A 16036-nucleotide genomic window follows, 5' to 3' on the forward strand; every position below is an offset into this window, starting at 1 on the left:
GGCAAGGTTGAAGCAAGAACCCATTGAGCGAATTTTTGGGTTCTGGTAGTGCCGTAGGAGTACAGTTGCATACCACCATATCAGGATCAGGAGGCAAATTGAGAAGTCCATGCATGTTTATGGGTAATGGCTTTTCAGCACTGTTTTTCTCAGAGCAGTTATGAGGGTTAGCTGCTGTAGGTAAGAGATTCTGACACCATCTGGGATCCCAATATTATGCGGTCATGATCCACCGCCACACTCTGCACCTACAAAGGCTTTGCGTTGGTGTTTGTTTTGGCATTGAAAATGAAAAGTTGTCACCAGCAGTCTGCGTTTGCTGAAGCCATGACCAATAACGGGGACTGTACAACAATTATAGAGAGTGTAGAGCAGAGGAATATATGTCCATCTCATTACATATTTTGGTTTCGCCTATTTGGGCATGAACAGCTTGTACAGATACTTCTCTTTCTGAGAAATGGTTTCTGTTCCTTTTTACCTTTTTCAGTTCAGATTTGATTCAGCATGGCACGACCTTACACCTCATTCAGTTCAGATTTGATTCAGCATGGCACGGGTCAATTGGAAGGTTGTGTGCTTCTATGAAATTTATAGAAACAACTGTTTTTTCTTCCATATAACCATTACCATAATCTTACAACCCGGTTCCGTTTTCAAATAAAACCCGACCCAAACCCAGGCACCCTTGCCATGTCAGACCTGGTTTTATAACTTCAACCATAACCCAGGTGACTTTTATTTAACGAAATTACATAAACAGATGCTTTCTCCGTAACGGAAACAAAAAATAAAAAAAAGGGAAGCAGTCACAGCAATAATTTAAGAATAACTTCTGGTCTCTTATCCATAGGAAGTTGCCCTTTCCATTGCCACTCATGGCTAGCCTGTTCCGGGGCTAAATTATCCATGAGATTACACGTGAATTTTGAGCCCGTGATGAAGCTGTCTCTATTGAATGAATAGCTTTGTTGCCTGTTTGATAATACAGGAAACAAAATCATACCCGACCCAGCTCGAGTTTAACTGAAAATACGGTCACTGGGGATGGCAGAATTAGGGCAACGTGGCGGGTAGGGTTGCTACTTGAAAATACACTAAAATCACAATGGATGAACCTAAGAAGATGATCTCATCCAAATCATTGGCTAAAAGCAAGATCATCACCCCATGCCTGTTTTAGCATAAAGCAGTGCTCTCTTGTGCCCCGCAATTGTTCTGCAGGATTTACATCAGCGAAGATTACATGAACTTCCAAGATAATGATATATATAGGAGAGCACCATGTTTGGTCATGAAAAACTAGCGTACTTTTTGCAGTTCTGCTTTCTTCAAAAGACAGGTCTACATAGGAGGCCTTCGCTTATGCTTCAGCTTGGCCAGACAATTTTGATGATAGTATTCCTAGAGCCTCTACTCTAATCAATTGATACATTTTAACCAGTACGAACAGCAAACATGAAACAGCTCTAACACCAATCCCAAAACAAAAACCATGATCATTATCTGATATATATCAAATCAATTGCACCCAACATGCATATTCCCAGCTAGTCGATGCTATATACCAGAATGACCAGTTTAGCAAACTTGGAAGATTTGTTTCCTCAAGTGGCTAGTTAGTACAGTTACTTCATCCTAAAACAAGTACTAAATTCTTGCCAGTGTATGCCAAAAACATTTGAAGAGACAACTTCCTCGTGACCAATAGCTTTTAGCAAGGGTCTGTAGAGGGTCATACCTCATTCTTTAATGAACATTTTTCTGAACTCATCATTTGACTTTGGTTTCTCATGTCCTTCTTCCACTGTTTTCGACTTGTTTGCAGACAAGCCAAGTGTCCTAACATTTCTTGGCACTGCGAATATGTTCTTCCCCTTGAACTGGATGTTGTCATCTGACTTGAGAGTAGCAGTCTGAGGAGCCTCCTGTGATCCTGATGCATTGTGTGTATCAACATACTCTTTGGATGCAGATTCCCAATTGTGCCTTCTTCGGTCACTAGCAAAAGCTGCAGATTAAGTTCATACGTTATTGTTCAAAGTAAAAGAATCAACATCAGAAAATGGAATGTGCACTTGCACGCATGGAGGCACAAGTAGTGGAGGTCATTACTATCCTACTCAAGAGACACAAGGAGCAATTATTATTCAACTGATGTGACTTCAATTATTTTAAGTGACTCTTGAGCAGAAGGCTAGTGGCTGATCCCTATAACTTTTTTCTAGGGTATTCTATGCATGTTTAAGGCCTATTTCTGAGGGTACAGATTTAGAGACTTGGAGATTTAGAACTTTGGTTTCACAGAACTCCTACACTAGCAATTATAGTCCTTGTCAAACTCTGTCAAACTCAGAATGTATTGTTTATATCTCAACTTCCTTGATCAGGCTGATTCTAAGGTTGCATGAAATTATAAATTTTTTTTAAAAAAAATGTGGTTTAATTTGAGCTTCAATATTAATAAAGCTTGCTCTTTAGACAAATTTTAAAAAAAAATGTGGTTTAATTTGAGCTTCAATATTAATAAAGCTTGCTCTTTAGACTATTCCAAGGTTCTAATGTTGGGCTGGATTTAAATAAATACCATTTGACAGTCGCTTTAAGCAATATGCAAATCTATAAATATTTGCTTATTGTTTTTTATAGTTTAATTTTGGCTCAATATTTATAAAGATTACTCTTTATAGTTAATACTATTCCAAGTTTGTAATGTTGAAAAGGATACAACACCATTTGACAGTTTGCTTTGAGCATATGCAATTTATACATAATTGCTTATTGTTGCAGGTTGCTAGTTTATAACCCTAAGTTCTCCCAGTATAATCTAATAACCTGAGGACAGCATGACCTTGAGTATAAAGTGTTCAGAAACTAACTACAGAACTCCCTTTAAGCTTAATAACTTGCTGTAGTGGATGTGCACCCAAAGAGAGTAATAGATGTTATGCAGAACATACCTTGTTCCCTGGGAACTCTACGACCATCTCTTCGGTTCTGTTTTGGATCTGACCGGGCAATGCTCAGCCTCTTCCCAAATAACATCTGTTTGTTCTTTGTTATAGCTGCAGCAAGGTGTTCGTCATCCACAAAATCCACATAAGCTAGTCCCTTCACAAAGTCAACATAGGAGATTGAGCATCCGAAAGCAATTGTCAATAAAATGATGCAAAATATACCATCATGAGTATCGCATGATGAATTTTCACTAAACCTTCTGCTTCATGCATATGATCTACTACATATTCTTTGTGACTGATGTAAGAAGCATTTCCAGTGTATGGGATATCTAAATTCTGGAATTTTTTTAAAAAAGACAGAGAATAAAAGAATCCTCTTTTCTTGCTAAACAGTATAGAAATATGCCTAGATAAAAGTTTGGCTAAGTTCAAAAATGAAAAAAAAAAAAGATAGGTATTTCCACCAACTGGCAATCACATGATAAGGCACATGTTAAAATCAACTGATTCAGATTTTCAGCCTGTGATCTGTAGTGCCTAACCAGACTTGTGCCTTCCACAAAATTCACCAAGAGAACCCTGAATGTTCCAATAAGAGAATTGATAAGCTATGTGAAAGCAAAAGGGAGAACAATAAAACCTTTCAAAAGCTTGAAAAGAATGTAATGCCATTAACAGTAGGTTGCTATGAGAAACAAAGTTGATCTCCTTGCATTAGGCCACATTCTAGGGTGTGCTTTTTTTCTATTTTTCTTTAGTTCAATTGAACAAGAAGCACAGAGAATCCAAGTCTTAACTAAGATCTTTGATATGGAACATTCAACTGAATTACCAAAGTGCACTTCCCATAACAGCTGAAGTGGCCAGTATCTTATATATCTCTGAAAGCACATAAAGGAAGTCCAGGGGAAAAGGAAAAGCAGAAATGACATGGGGGGAACATGCATGCCTCCTTTGCTTGCGTGTGTGTGTGTGTGTGTGTTAGAGAGGGAGGGAGGGAGGGAGAGAGACCCTTGATTTTCCAGTATTTCTGTCATGCAAAATTCTAATAGAGGCCACCCCTCCAACATCACTGAAGAATTTACGTATATCTTCAGAATTTGCCTGCAAAAGTTGTCAACATTGAAATTATAAGTTCCCATCCCCATGTGTCAAAAACAAGATAAGGTCCTCCTTATTCAGGGCACTGGTAGGAGGGGAGGAGGTAGTTTACTTGCCTTGAAATGGATATTTGAGATAAACACAGTGCACTGGTCTGTATAGCCTTTTGTTCTTACAACGTCAGAACCTTTCATTTGTTTTTCATCAGGGGCGCTGTCTGTCTTTTCAAGATCAATTTTGGCCTCCTGGGCCTCATTTACTTCATATTTCTGCAACTGATCTTTATCCTCATACCCCTTCTTTTGAGTTTGGGCTGTTTGTTTTTGCCGCTTTGCTGGAGACTCTTTGTCACTAGCTGTTGAACCACCCTTTCTCTTTTCACGAGCAATTTTCTTCCCAGATACCTCACTCTGATCTGTTGATGCTTTTGTTTCCTGTTGTATCCTATACAACTTCAGCTCTTCTAGACGAGGAGTAACCTGAGAAAGGAGAGAGGCAAAAAATTTATCTTTGTAAAAAACTGTTAAACAAACATGCTTCCAGGCAAGATATGCAAGTTAAGATTGCATCAAGTTACATAGGGCACAACATTTTTTATTCACTTCTGAATTCAAGTGCAACAACTATTCCCAATTACTCAGTAGTATGAAATGGCTATTAACCGCCACACTGATGCTCTGAAGTTTAGCTGTTGTGAAGTCCCTCAAGCCATCCAATCCAGCTACTCCATGGCCAATATAAGACATGTATTTGGTCATATACTGGTAGGATAGTAAATAATTTCAAAATACATCAAACTATCTGCAACCCATGAACTCTAAGAATCTACAAATATTAAAGCCTTATGGATGAAAAGATAGAACCAAAAAGAAAACAAGAATGAAAAAGATAAAAAATGAACCTCATTCAAAAATTTAAAGAAGGTTCCAGGAAAGTTATGGACAGGAAGCATTCAGCAACTAAGATAAGTTTCTCAACGTCATGGATTTCTCCATGACCACAACGTTTCACTCCATCAAAGGCTTGCTATTCCTTCCAATTACAGTCAAAAAGCATCTGGTAATGATTTAACCTTGAGTTACTTGGGTCGCCAATACAACACATTCTCCCCAGTCCAGAATCGCACCACAACTCTTTGAATCATGTCTTGCTGGCTAGACAAATTATCAACAATAGTGCCTGCCATTATTGCATACAGTGGATAAAATGCACGACAATAGCCTGTCACTCAACAGAATCACAACAGCTCCCATTTATGTAGCAACATTATAATCATTAAATTTCTTCATGGGGAGTTCCTCACACAAGATATCCAAACTTAACAATACTCATCTCCAACCTCCAATCTTAGATACAGTATGTGGAGCAAAATAAGCACACACATTTGCTTTCATGCCCATCTGTTATGTCTTGGCATATGTCATAACTATCACTTTTTCCCAAGAAAGTCTCTCTGAACAACTAATTTCCAAAGCCATTTTCCGTGAAAAACAACCCAAGTCTTGTCAACCTCAACCTCAACCACCAACATCAGTAGGAGAGGATGCTTTACCTGAAGTACCAAGTCAAATTGTTGGAAAACTAGTTAATGCTCCATTCTATTTGAAGAAAGATCTGTGCTTTACTCATTTATCAGCTATCAAAATTGGGGCGTGAAAAGGTGACACAGAATGGAGGAAGACAAGACAAAATTTTCTCAGAAATAATATTTTGGCTTTCACTCTCCTCTCTGTTCTAACTCCAAAAGATCCCAGGATGAATATGGTTGCTCAACCTAATGGAAGCACATCAATTGGAAAGATCCATTTATATAAAAAATGCACTATATATGCACATTGAGTATATTAAACAATAAATTTCATCATATATATCAAAAGAAAGTTGCACCTTCTGTATAGCATGGTCAAAATCTTCTAGTGTACCAAACTCCTCTTCAAATCGCAACCAGGAATGGCAAATGTCCTGAATGATTCTGTTAATTAGGAAAGGAAAATATCATCTAATCCAAAATGCAGCATACAGATATTGAGCAAAACATCACAAGTCAGAGATCCAAAACAACATTGTCAACCAACAGAATATGAATATCCTAGGTTCCACCATGTTAGATTTACAATAAAACATAGCTAATCGAAAAATGTTAAGCAACACAATTGGTCTTATCTTTTATGCCTTAAATTGTGTGTGCAAGGCTTAACATTTTCACACTCGCATGCAGAGTTTCAATTCAAGGTCCTTTGGCCTATGCTACAAAGTAAGCCCTTGAAAATGATGCTCCTTGTTTCAAACCCAAAATCACAACACTTCTCGCAAAAGGGTTCCAAATGGCTAACAGGCAATTTCTTTCGGAGTCCCGACTCAAGAAATATATGTATCAGCATCTTTTTTAAGTGATTAGAATTTGTAACTTTTCAAGACATGTTATTGCCTAATGCAATTCTTTATTAAGGAGCATGGCATTGACAACAAATGTAATAAGATTTTAGGAAAACAGAGAACATGACAATCAGATACAACCGTGTGCAACACTTCCATTTAAATTTATAATATAACTCACTGCAGTTAACCTGAACAACCACTTCCTTATGAGGAGACCATGATTTATTTCCCTTCAGAATATTATACAGCATAATTAGTCTTACCAAAATTTCATTATTTGTACTTTTCAACCAGCAAGCAATTACCCAATTCCGTGATTCCATTTCACAGATGATGGCAAATAGATAGGCCAATGTTTGGATACAATATGAGCTAAAACCATCTAGCCTTCTCTTGATTTGATAAGGCCAAGAAAGAAATTAGTGGTTTCTTTTTCATGGTTTCGACGCATCAACTATAGATTTTGGTTTACTGGATCTTTTATATGGCATTTAGTGGCTGGTAAGGCAAGACATGCAATGTTTCATCGGTAGGCCTAGTTAAACTAGGGTTAATTTAATTGTCAATTTATGTCTTCTTTCATCAAAATTCAAGGGTATATTGCCTAATTGTCAAGTCTAGATTCTCCTAGGAAATGAGTTAGCTGAAGGTCCGAGTACTCTTATATATTTTCCAACATAGAATCTTAATCTCTTCCAGATGAAGAAAAGTCAAACAGATTTCAGTAAGAGTATGAATCATTTTTTATTTCAACATTAACTTTGCTTGTGATTGCATTCTGCTCCTCCATGTGCAATGGAGAAAAGATAATACAATAGGCTTCATTGTTTCTATGAATTGCACCTTCACTGTTTAGAAAATAAACAAGCAAACTACTAATGCTAACAAATATGTATGTTTACGAAACAAAAAAAAACATCACAGCACAAAAGAAATGAAGAAAAAACCAATATACCTCTGAACCTGTCCCAGGAAATCTTTTGCTATAGCATCGCTTGTATATGGACCTAGCTTCACTTATGTGACCTGATTCAGTTTCCATTGCTATAAAACCCTGCCAAGCTTCCAACATTGAGCCACTGCAAAAGGAATTAAAAAAGCATTACATTAAATTAAAGAATATGGAAGACAACTAGAACTAAATAAAACAACTTTGGTAAAACTAGATGAATAGAATATATGGTCTGCCTGATCTTAAGCAAGCTCTCCCAAACTCGGCGAGCTGCAACTAAATCTTTTCCCAAATTCATCTCTAGACGACCCCAGTAGGCATACAGTTGCAGCAAACCATCTGTGTTTTTCAGGTGGGGTGACAGGTAATCTGAGGCATGCTGGATGGAAAATAATTCAGTATTAGGATTAAAATTGAATGAATGCAACTACATAACTACTTGCTCCAAAATGTATAAAGAATACAAAATATAGAGAATTCACCACCACCACTCACATTATCTACTTATACACAAATAATCCCAGATTGTACTGTTAAAAATTAGAATAAAGATCTCTGTAAATCTTGAAGCATCAAAATCAATCTTTTTGTATGGTTTGGAGGGAGGCAGATTGAACTTGGGCATGCTAACGGTCAGGACCTCAGGCTTGAGTCTTCTACTATTTGACCAATACCTCGAGTTAAAACAATCCAAAGTAATTGACTTGAGAGTACTATGGAAGCGCATATAAGCACCGCCTGCTTCTTTGATTCTGGAAACAACAGTGGATACCCTCCAAGAAAAAAGCAGGTGTGCTAAGAAAAACAATGAACAGGTCAAGCAATCTTATGATGGAAAGGGGTAGGGAGATTGAACTTGAGCATGCTAACACCCAAGACCTTGAGCTTGATTTTTCTACTATTTGACCAATGCCTCAACAGCTAAGCAATTCAAACCATCTTAAGAGGATCTTACTGAGGCTCATATAAGCAACACTTGGATATCTAATACTTGAAAGAACAATATGTACCTACCATCCACAGAAAATGCATTGAAACAAGGCGTGTAAAAAAAACAACGAACGGACAAATTGAACCAGTGCTAGTAAAAATAAAAAACTGAACCAAGAAAAGAAAATAAAAAAGGTTAAAAACTGGTTAGTTCCATTCTTTACTCTAATTTCTACTTCTTGGTAGGTTACAAAAACCAAATTGGTAGCCCCGAAAACCATATGTTAATGCAAAAAAAAAAAATTATTAATTTTTAAAAGCATATTTTAACTTCTGGGCTTTATTTATGTTAACCAAAAAAGTTTATCCACAAAAAGTGATGCAAGCTTTCTTTACTCACTCTGACATGATTCACATATATTGTATTTTTGAATGTTTAGTCCATGTTGTATTAAATTAATGGTTAGGATTCAAGCATGAAATGAATTATGATTCACGTACATTTAATTACAAATCCTTAAGTCCAAGTGGTATTATATTAAGGGTTATGATTTGGGAGAAAAATGAATTCAAATCTCCTTCATGTGTATACAGTGAGCATACAGAAGCTGCCAAGCTTAAAAAGAAAAGGAAAGCATACACAAACAGCTCAATAGCATCAATACCTAGCTAGCTAGTATAAGGAACAGAGAGAAGTCTCTTTTCAGATCAAGTTACAGGATGAAGCTTAGACCCCACTACCTCGAACCGTAATGTAGCCACAGACAATTCAAGGTAACAATTGATTGAACCCTCACTCATAAGTAGACATATTCTTGGTGAGTCAAAACATTTCTCCAATGTCTTACTGATGTAGCAGACCAAGGTAAGAATATGAATAGAACAAAGATGTAGCTCGGCCAAATATATAGACTAAAAAAGACACCGATGCAATCTTTAAATTCTGCACCTAATAACAAAATTTTACATGTTATTTTTGGTAAGGTGGGCTAGAAGCTTGGAGAATAGTTTATACATAGGCTAGGTTATGATTTTTTAAAAGTTATAGCTTTCCTTGTATTTGTAACATACTAGGCAATTCTATAAAAAGGAAAAGGAAATAAGAAGTAAAAGCATAATAAACAAAATGTTTATACAAACCTGAAAAGTTTCCCTTATTAATGCAAAATCCAAGACACCATTCACTTCACCACCACATTCGATCCTCCTCCTCAAACCATGTACTCGTGTTAGAAACAAATCCAAGTACTGAAACAAATAAAAGTCACTGAATAAACAAAGAAAACCGATGCAAACAGGAAACAATGACACTAGGACATTAAAAAAAGGAATTAGATCAACTTGTCCTTTTATTTTTCCCCCAGTCTGCAATATATTCTTACAAGTCTAATTATTCCAAATTTTTCCTGTGATATAAAGCTATTCTCCAATCTATCATTTTATCAAATATTCTCATCAAAACTAACTTAACTGCCGTCACATGAGCAATTCAAATTTCACTCCATTTATTATATAAAAAATGAAAAAAAAAGAAGAATTTTTAAAATCACACAACAATAATTTTTTTAGAAAAAAATTAGTAAATCAAGTTGAGTTTGTATTTCTCATGTTAGGGCATTTTTTAGGTTTGCATGAAAATATTTACCAGAAGTATAGATTGGAGAATAACCTACAATACAAGGACAAATTGGGAGCAACTAGACTTGTAGGGATAGATTGGAAACCACACCCACATTATGAGGAGCTTTTCATAAATGTACCTCTTCAATTGTTGAAAAAATACATTGTAGGGACTTTTCAAAAACCTGAAATCATGAAAGAAATCAAATGAGTAACTTAAAGAACATATTTTAATACTGCATATTTATAATATGCACGGATAAGAATCAACACGCAACAAATTGCTAGAATTTTATTGTCATTAGATACAGATGGAAAGAGACATCATCTGTCATGTGAAGCTAAAGGGATGGGGGAGACAAATGATTTGGCTGGCAACACTTGTACTAAAAAAACACTGCATCAAAAAGAAATCCATTCAAAAAGTATATGGTTGGAACTAAGGTTGATAAGAGAAGCATACAGAAGATATCTCCTTTTCAGGAGCACGCCCGCGTTCCAAGGAAAGCATATACTGAACCCAAAGCTCTCCTATCCAGGGACAATTTTTTGTTGCCCTGGAATAAACATCCCTCAGAACATTTCCTACCTGGAAAAGGGACAAAGTGTGTAAATAATCTACAGAATTGGAAGATGGAAAAACTTGAGAATAGAGAAATTCAAGGACAACCTTCAAGGTCCTGTCCAAATAGCGAGTATAATCAAGCCATAGATCACTTGATATAGGAAAGTCAGCCAATGCACGCTCATATAAAACTTGAACCCGTGCTGGATCGCCCACAGACTTTTCAAATTTTAAGTAGTTCTGCAAAACAATAAAAACATGAGCTTCCTTTGGAAAATAAAAAATACCACAATAAAAACAGGGGACCTTAATAAATTGAGGCTCTAAGGAAAAGCAGGCAAAAAGGAAAAAATCTTGCTATAACCAGAATGACCAAACTGCAGTTAAAAGTAAATGAACTTCAAATTCAAGGAATAATGCAAGAAAAATTTTGGGAAAAAAATGATGCAAAAGGAAAAGTACAAGTAGGATGTCCCCAATGAGCTATTAATTATCAAAAGCTCTGTTAAATTATAACAGTTGTCCTACATACCATGAAATTTTGAAATTTCTCGGTATCAGATATATTCTGCATAGAAATCTGTTCTTCATGCTGAGCACGAGCATTATAAGCTTCCATGGCCTTTTGGTATGCTGAGGCAAGATGAGAAGGTATACCATCAACTTCACTAGATTTGGCATCAAGATCAATCCCTTGTTCCACCTCCCAAGCCTTGTACGCAAGGAGTGTTGACCTCAAGTTAACAAGTGGAACAGACAATTGGCGGTGGAAAATATTTCGAATGCGTTGGACCTGTAATTCCTTTGCCTACAAACAAGAATTTGAACTCTTAAATGTATGTTAGAAGACTCATAAAGCTAATTACTTAACATAAGATACCACTAATTCCATAAAACTAGCTTTAAAAATGTCTCTCTGTGAACCTGCTTCACAACAAACTGCTTCAGGGGATATAAAGCAAATTTAGAAACTTAAGAATTTGGATTTATTTAGAATTCATCTGTTGGCAGAATCTGGACTTAGAAATTGTATCTGCTGGGTCCAAGGTAAAGGCCCTTTCATGCTATGAGGCAACATGAGTTAAGCATTGACACTATCATCGGGTTGAAAATACATCAGCTATATCAACTATCAAGTTCCATCAATTAATTCCAATCTTTGCAGCTTTCTTGTGATCTCATGCAGACCTGTACCATGTTCTTGACTAGGTCTTTAGAGCTCCAATAAGATAGAGGAATGTTGTGTGACGTGGTTGATTCAAACAAGGTGAAGAGCAAGAAGACATATCAACGAACTCTTTTCACAAGCAATTCTTATCAGGCTAGGTCATATTTATCAAGTTAGCTGCAAGGACAGCTTCTCAGGTCATGTTGCAGTAGAAAATAAAGGTTCAAGGGTTTACTCAAAAATCTTGACGGGGATTAATTTGCTCAGGCGGTTTAAGACATGCCTAATCAGCACCCTTTTTTTCTTCTTTTTTCCCATGTATCACAGTTGTTTAGAGAAGTTAATAAAAAAAATCTACGATGCACAATTCCAAGCTCCAAGATGAATGTTGTCCAACTTAAACACAATACATCTATGCTCTTAGACCAAGCAAACAGAAAGGACATGTAATGAATTATACAAAAGAAAAAAAAAGATCCAGTGAATACAAATGAAAATTTGGCAGCTAAGGATATGGGCACTTTAGATATCACATGCGAGCAAAACAAACTGGAAACTGGATATAGACAGTTAATTCCAACCTTGATGTCATTCTCATCAATGGTGTGCAGTACCACCTGTTCAAATTCCCTGTACAATTCCCAAATTTTGTTTCCTTCAGCAACATGCAAACCAGCAGCAGTAAGAGCACGCTCAAAGAGATTCCGGGCCTTTGAAATGCCATCAGGAGAACATTCTCGCACTGAAGGATCATGTTCTTGTATGTAATTCAAATAGTCACACCAAAGAGAAACAGACTGCATTGAAAAATGGTACAGTCAACTGCGTCAATTTTTGAAGCAATGAGCTTCAGAACACATGCCATTAGTTAATATGTAAAGACAATCACACAACGAATTAAATCCATGAAACCATCAGCTTCAATTTTCTTAAATTAATAATACTGGAATTTATTTTTATATTTTCTTCTTTTAGCTGAGAAAGCCATGCAAAAATGACAAAAGTTGAATAAACACAAGGTCTATTTATCTTATAAAAGCTTGCCAATGAAAATAAGCAGGGATATCTAAACAAATCATAGATAATTCTATAAAACTAAATTATCTGCAAACAACACAACAACATAATGGTCCTGATTCCTGAGAGCACAGCATTCGTTTTTTCAAAATTTAACTATTATCCTATGTGTTTCTTCCATTATCAAACAATAGCCGTTCTATGAATGCACACTATATATAGTAGTAGAGCATCAGAGCACCAAAAGTCCTGAAAACATTTAAAAAACAAAATAACACCCTAAAGTATTACTAAAAGAGTTTAACAAGAACACACCAGATAATCAAACACTCCACGGTCATAAATCTTCTCAACCCCCGCGAAACCCTCTGGCCTGAAAAAAATAAATCAATCAATGAATCAACTCAACAACCACCAGCAACAATCAATAAAGCATAAAAAAATAGTCATTGAAAATACAGAAACAACAATATTACCCAGAAATAGAAGCTTCATCTTTAGCCCAATCACGCCACATGTCAGGGCTTAGTGGGAACACATTGTTCATGGCTTCTCTTGCTTGTTTAAGCTTATCTATCTCTCCCATTTTTCTCAACAGTTTTATGTACTAAAAAACAGCAAGCAAGCAGCATCAATGCATACAATAAATTTATTTACTTTACAACTAGAAACTCAGAAAGAAAGAGGGATTAACGTTAATTACTTGAGTATGAGAGTCATAATTGGAGGGGTTACTGGAGAGCTCAGTTTCTAGGGTTTTAAGCTCTTGATTTTGCTGCGATTCGTCTTCTGAGTCGGAATCGGAATCGGAGTCCGACCGAAGTTTGGGGTTCTGAGGTTTGGGGTTCTGAAGTTGGTCTCCGTTGTCGTTGTTGTTATTTTCTTCGTCGTCTAGCTCTTCTTCTAGGGTTTTATCTTCGCTGTCGATCTCCATGGCTGTTTTGAGAATGGAAATGAGGGAGGAGTGGAGTAGCTTTATAATTCTGTCTTGATTTTTAAGTTTAAATATGCAGAAGTAAAAGAGTAAGGATTATATTAAGGACTCGTTTGTTTCCGAAAATGTGGAAAAAAACAATGAAAATTGAATTTCATGGAAAATAGTTTCTTATAAAATAATTTTTTATTTGTTTGTACCATAAGAAATTACTTAGAAATCATTTAAGAAAATGAATTTTTTTAAAAGAATTATTATTTTTTCTTATAATAATACTAGTTTATAATCTGGCATTATATTACAATTCCTATTAAAAAATAATTAGATTATCAAAAACTATTTAAGATTATTATTAAATCCAACTCAGTATATTCATTTTAAAAAATTTTAATTTAACTAAATATTTTAATTTAATTTAAAAATAAAAATTATTACAACCTTATCCAATCAACTTATCTAATTCAAAAACATTACATTTAATTAACAAAAAATTAAAAAATTAAATTAAATTAACATAAAAAATCTCATTAACCAATTTTTTTTTTTGTTTAGCCTTGATTAAAATCAAATAATACGATAATTATCTTGATATAATTTAATCATTATAATCAATCTAAAGTTAATTGAACTTAGTAAAAAAATTATGTGGATGGAATGAAAAAAAATAAAGAAATTGACAAGAAAAAAAATCTTCACTCTACTTCTTAATTAGCTTAGGTTTAAAATTAAAACTTGCAGGAGTTGTGGGTAATTTATCTAATTATATTTAATAAAAAATTTTATCAAAATAAATTTGAAAAAAAAAATATATAAAATTTGTAATGAGAGCTAACACTCACATAAAATTTATTGAACAACAAGTAAAAAAAAAATACAAGGTTACACATATGAAAAATCTTATAAAAAAATTAATATTACAGAAATTTAATATATATAAAATTAAAAAAAAAACCACAAATAAATCATGCATGCCTCTATAAAAATTAAACACACCAAATATCATTTAAAAATAATTACAATCTAATTAAAATATAAACTCAAAATTTATTTTAAAACATATTCATAAATAATACATTATTTAAAAAAAAAATTATAAAACAAAAGGAAAACACACTAGGCATTATAAAGCATCAACCCACATGCAGCCTGCAACACCATATATAAATACAGGCTTTTATTTTTTCAAAAAAATTGAATATATCCTAAATAGTTTTATAAAAAAATATATCCCCTAAAAAACCTAAAATATAGCCATTATAAGAGCTGAAAAAATCAAATTCTTTGTTTTTTTATCTAAAATCTCATTTTCAATCCATTTTAACTCAAAATATTTAAAAATCACTTTATAGATTTTGTTAAACCAATCCATAACCATCAAAAAACTACTTAAAAATCTAAAATTCATCTGAAACAAAAATTATTTCTAAGCTCATATTTGTTGTTTTAGGTATTTTAAAGATTAAAAAAATACTAAGCATAACCCTTTTTATTATATAAAACTTTTTAATAAAAAAATAAATAATTTTGAAGGTCGGAATCTTTCCCTAACTGTCATTTTCTTTCTCTCAATCCAGGACTCTTTATCTTTTCTTCAAATAATAAAGGAATAAAAAAAGAGAAAAATGAAGTTAGGTAGGTGGTTATAATTTATGTAATATATATTGGTTTTTTTTTTAAAGATATTATTATGATGTATACAAAAATTATGATTTAACCCTACCCTCCTCAAATATATATATATATATAACCAAGAGTGTTGAGCGAAACATTGCGCAGTAAAACACAATCCACCTTGGATTGCTTCAGTACAATGACGTTTTTTTGGTCCTTTACAAGGCAAATTACAGTGCGCGAAATACTTTTTTTAGAGGGTTCAATTAATATTAACAGATTAAACAGAGGTAAATTGGTTTTTTATAATAAAATTATTAATTCACCTTTTAAATAAAAAAATATGCAAGTTTTTTTTTAACTTTTTTTTCACAATATAATTACTTTACTACCCATAACATTTCATTCTTTTGAACTTGCTTTCCGGGTATTTTTTTCTATTTTATTATTATTTTTTTATAATTAGTAAATAGATTCAAGAGCAATTAAGTCTTTTAATATATATAAAATATATATATATTTTTAAAATAATTAACATGTGTAGCACAAGCTTCAAGAGATGGAGGAATATGTGTAGCACAAGCTTCAAGAGATGGAGGAACTTGACTCTTTTCAGCGACTCCTACAGAATTTTTAACCAAACAAACATCATTATGAAAAGCAGTGTTATAAATAGATCGGAGACTTACCAAATGTAAGGCATGTGTTCCGGTGATGGACCAGCGGTACGGTTTTGGCAAACCTTTTCTCCTCCTTATTTTCTCTCAGCTCTTCTCTGTAAAATGCAAAAGTTTCCTTT

At 34.3% G+C, this 16036-nt stretch overlaps 1 protein-coding gene across 1 annotated transcript; it reads right to left on the reverse strand.

Moving 5' to 3' along the window:
• Window positions 1–1242: 1242 nt before the first annotated feature.
• LOC105128446 (squamous cell carcinoma antigen recognized by T-cells 3-like) lies at window positions 1243–13710 on the reverse strand. Its single transcript, XM_011030120.1, has 16 exons — window positions 13396–13710; window positions 13169–13299; window positions 13008–13065; window positions 12257–12472; window positions 11040–11315; window positions 10613–10747; window positions 10406–10531; window positions 10083–10127; window positions 9463–9570; window positions 7629–7771; window positions 7396–7519; window positions 5949–6023; window positions 4178–4540; window positions 3972–4064; window positions 2961–3111; window positions 1243–2011 (listed from the first exon to the last, which is right to left on the reverse strand). Exons 1-16 carry the CDS (start codon window positions 13624–13626, stop codon window positions 1743–1745), a joined length of 2544 nt encoding a protein of 847 aa, XP_011028422.1. The 5' UTR covers window positions 13627–13710; the 3' UTR covers window positions 1243–1742.
• Window positions 13711–16036: the final 2326 nt, after the last annotated feature.

The sequence above is a fragment of the Populus euphratica genome, unplaced genomic scaffold (assembly GCF_000495115.2).
Source record: "Populus euphratica unplaced genomic scaffold, PopEup_1.0 scaffold14.1, whole genome shotgun sequence".
Taxonomy (NCBI): Eukaryota; Viridiplantae; Streptophyta; class Magnoliopsida; order Malpighiales; family Salicaceae; genus Populus; species Populus euphratica.

Bases quoted from the DNA above. Each gene is read 5' to 3' on its own strand.
- LOC105128446 (XM_011030120.1), bottom strand. From the start codon at position 13,626: ATGGAGATCGACAGCGAAGATAAAACCCTAGAAGAAGAGCTAGACGAC. The intron at 12,473-13,007 runs GTGTGTTCTTGT...TTTTCAATGCAG, and splicing joins GTGGAGTGTTTGATTATCTG to TCTGTTTCTCTTTGGTGTGA. The intron at 10,748-11,039 runs GTATGTAGGACA...ATTGTTTTGCAG, and splicing joins AGAAATTTCAAAATTTCATG to AACTACTTAAAATTTGAAAA.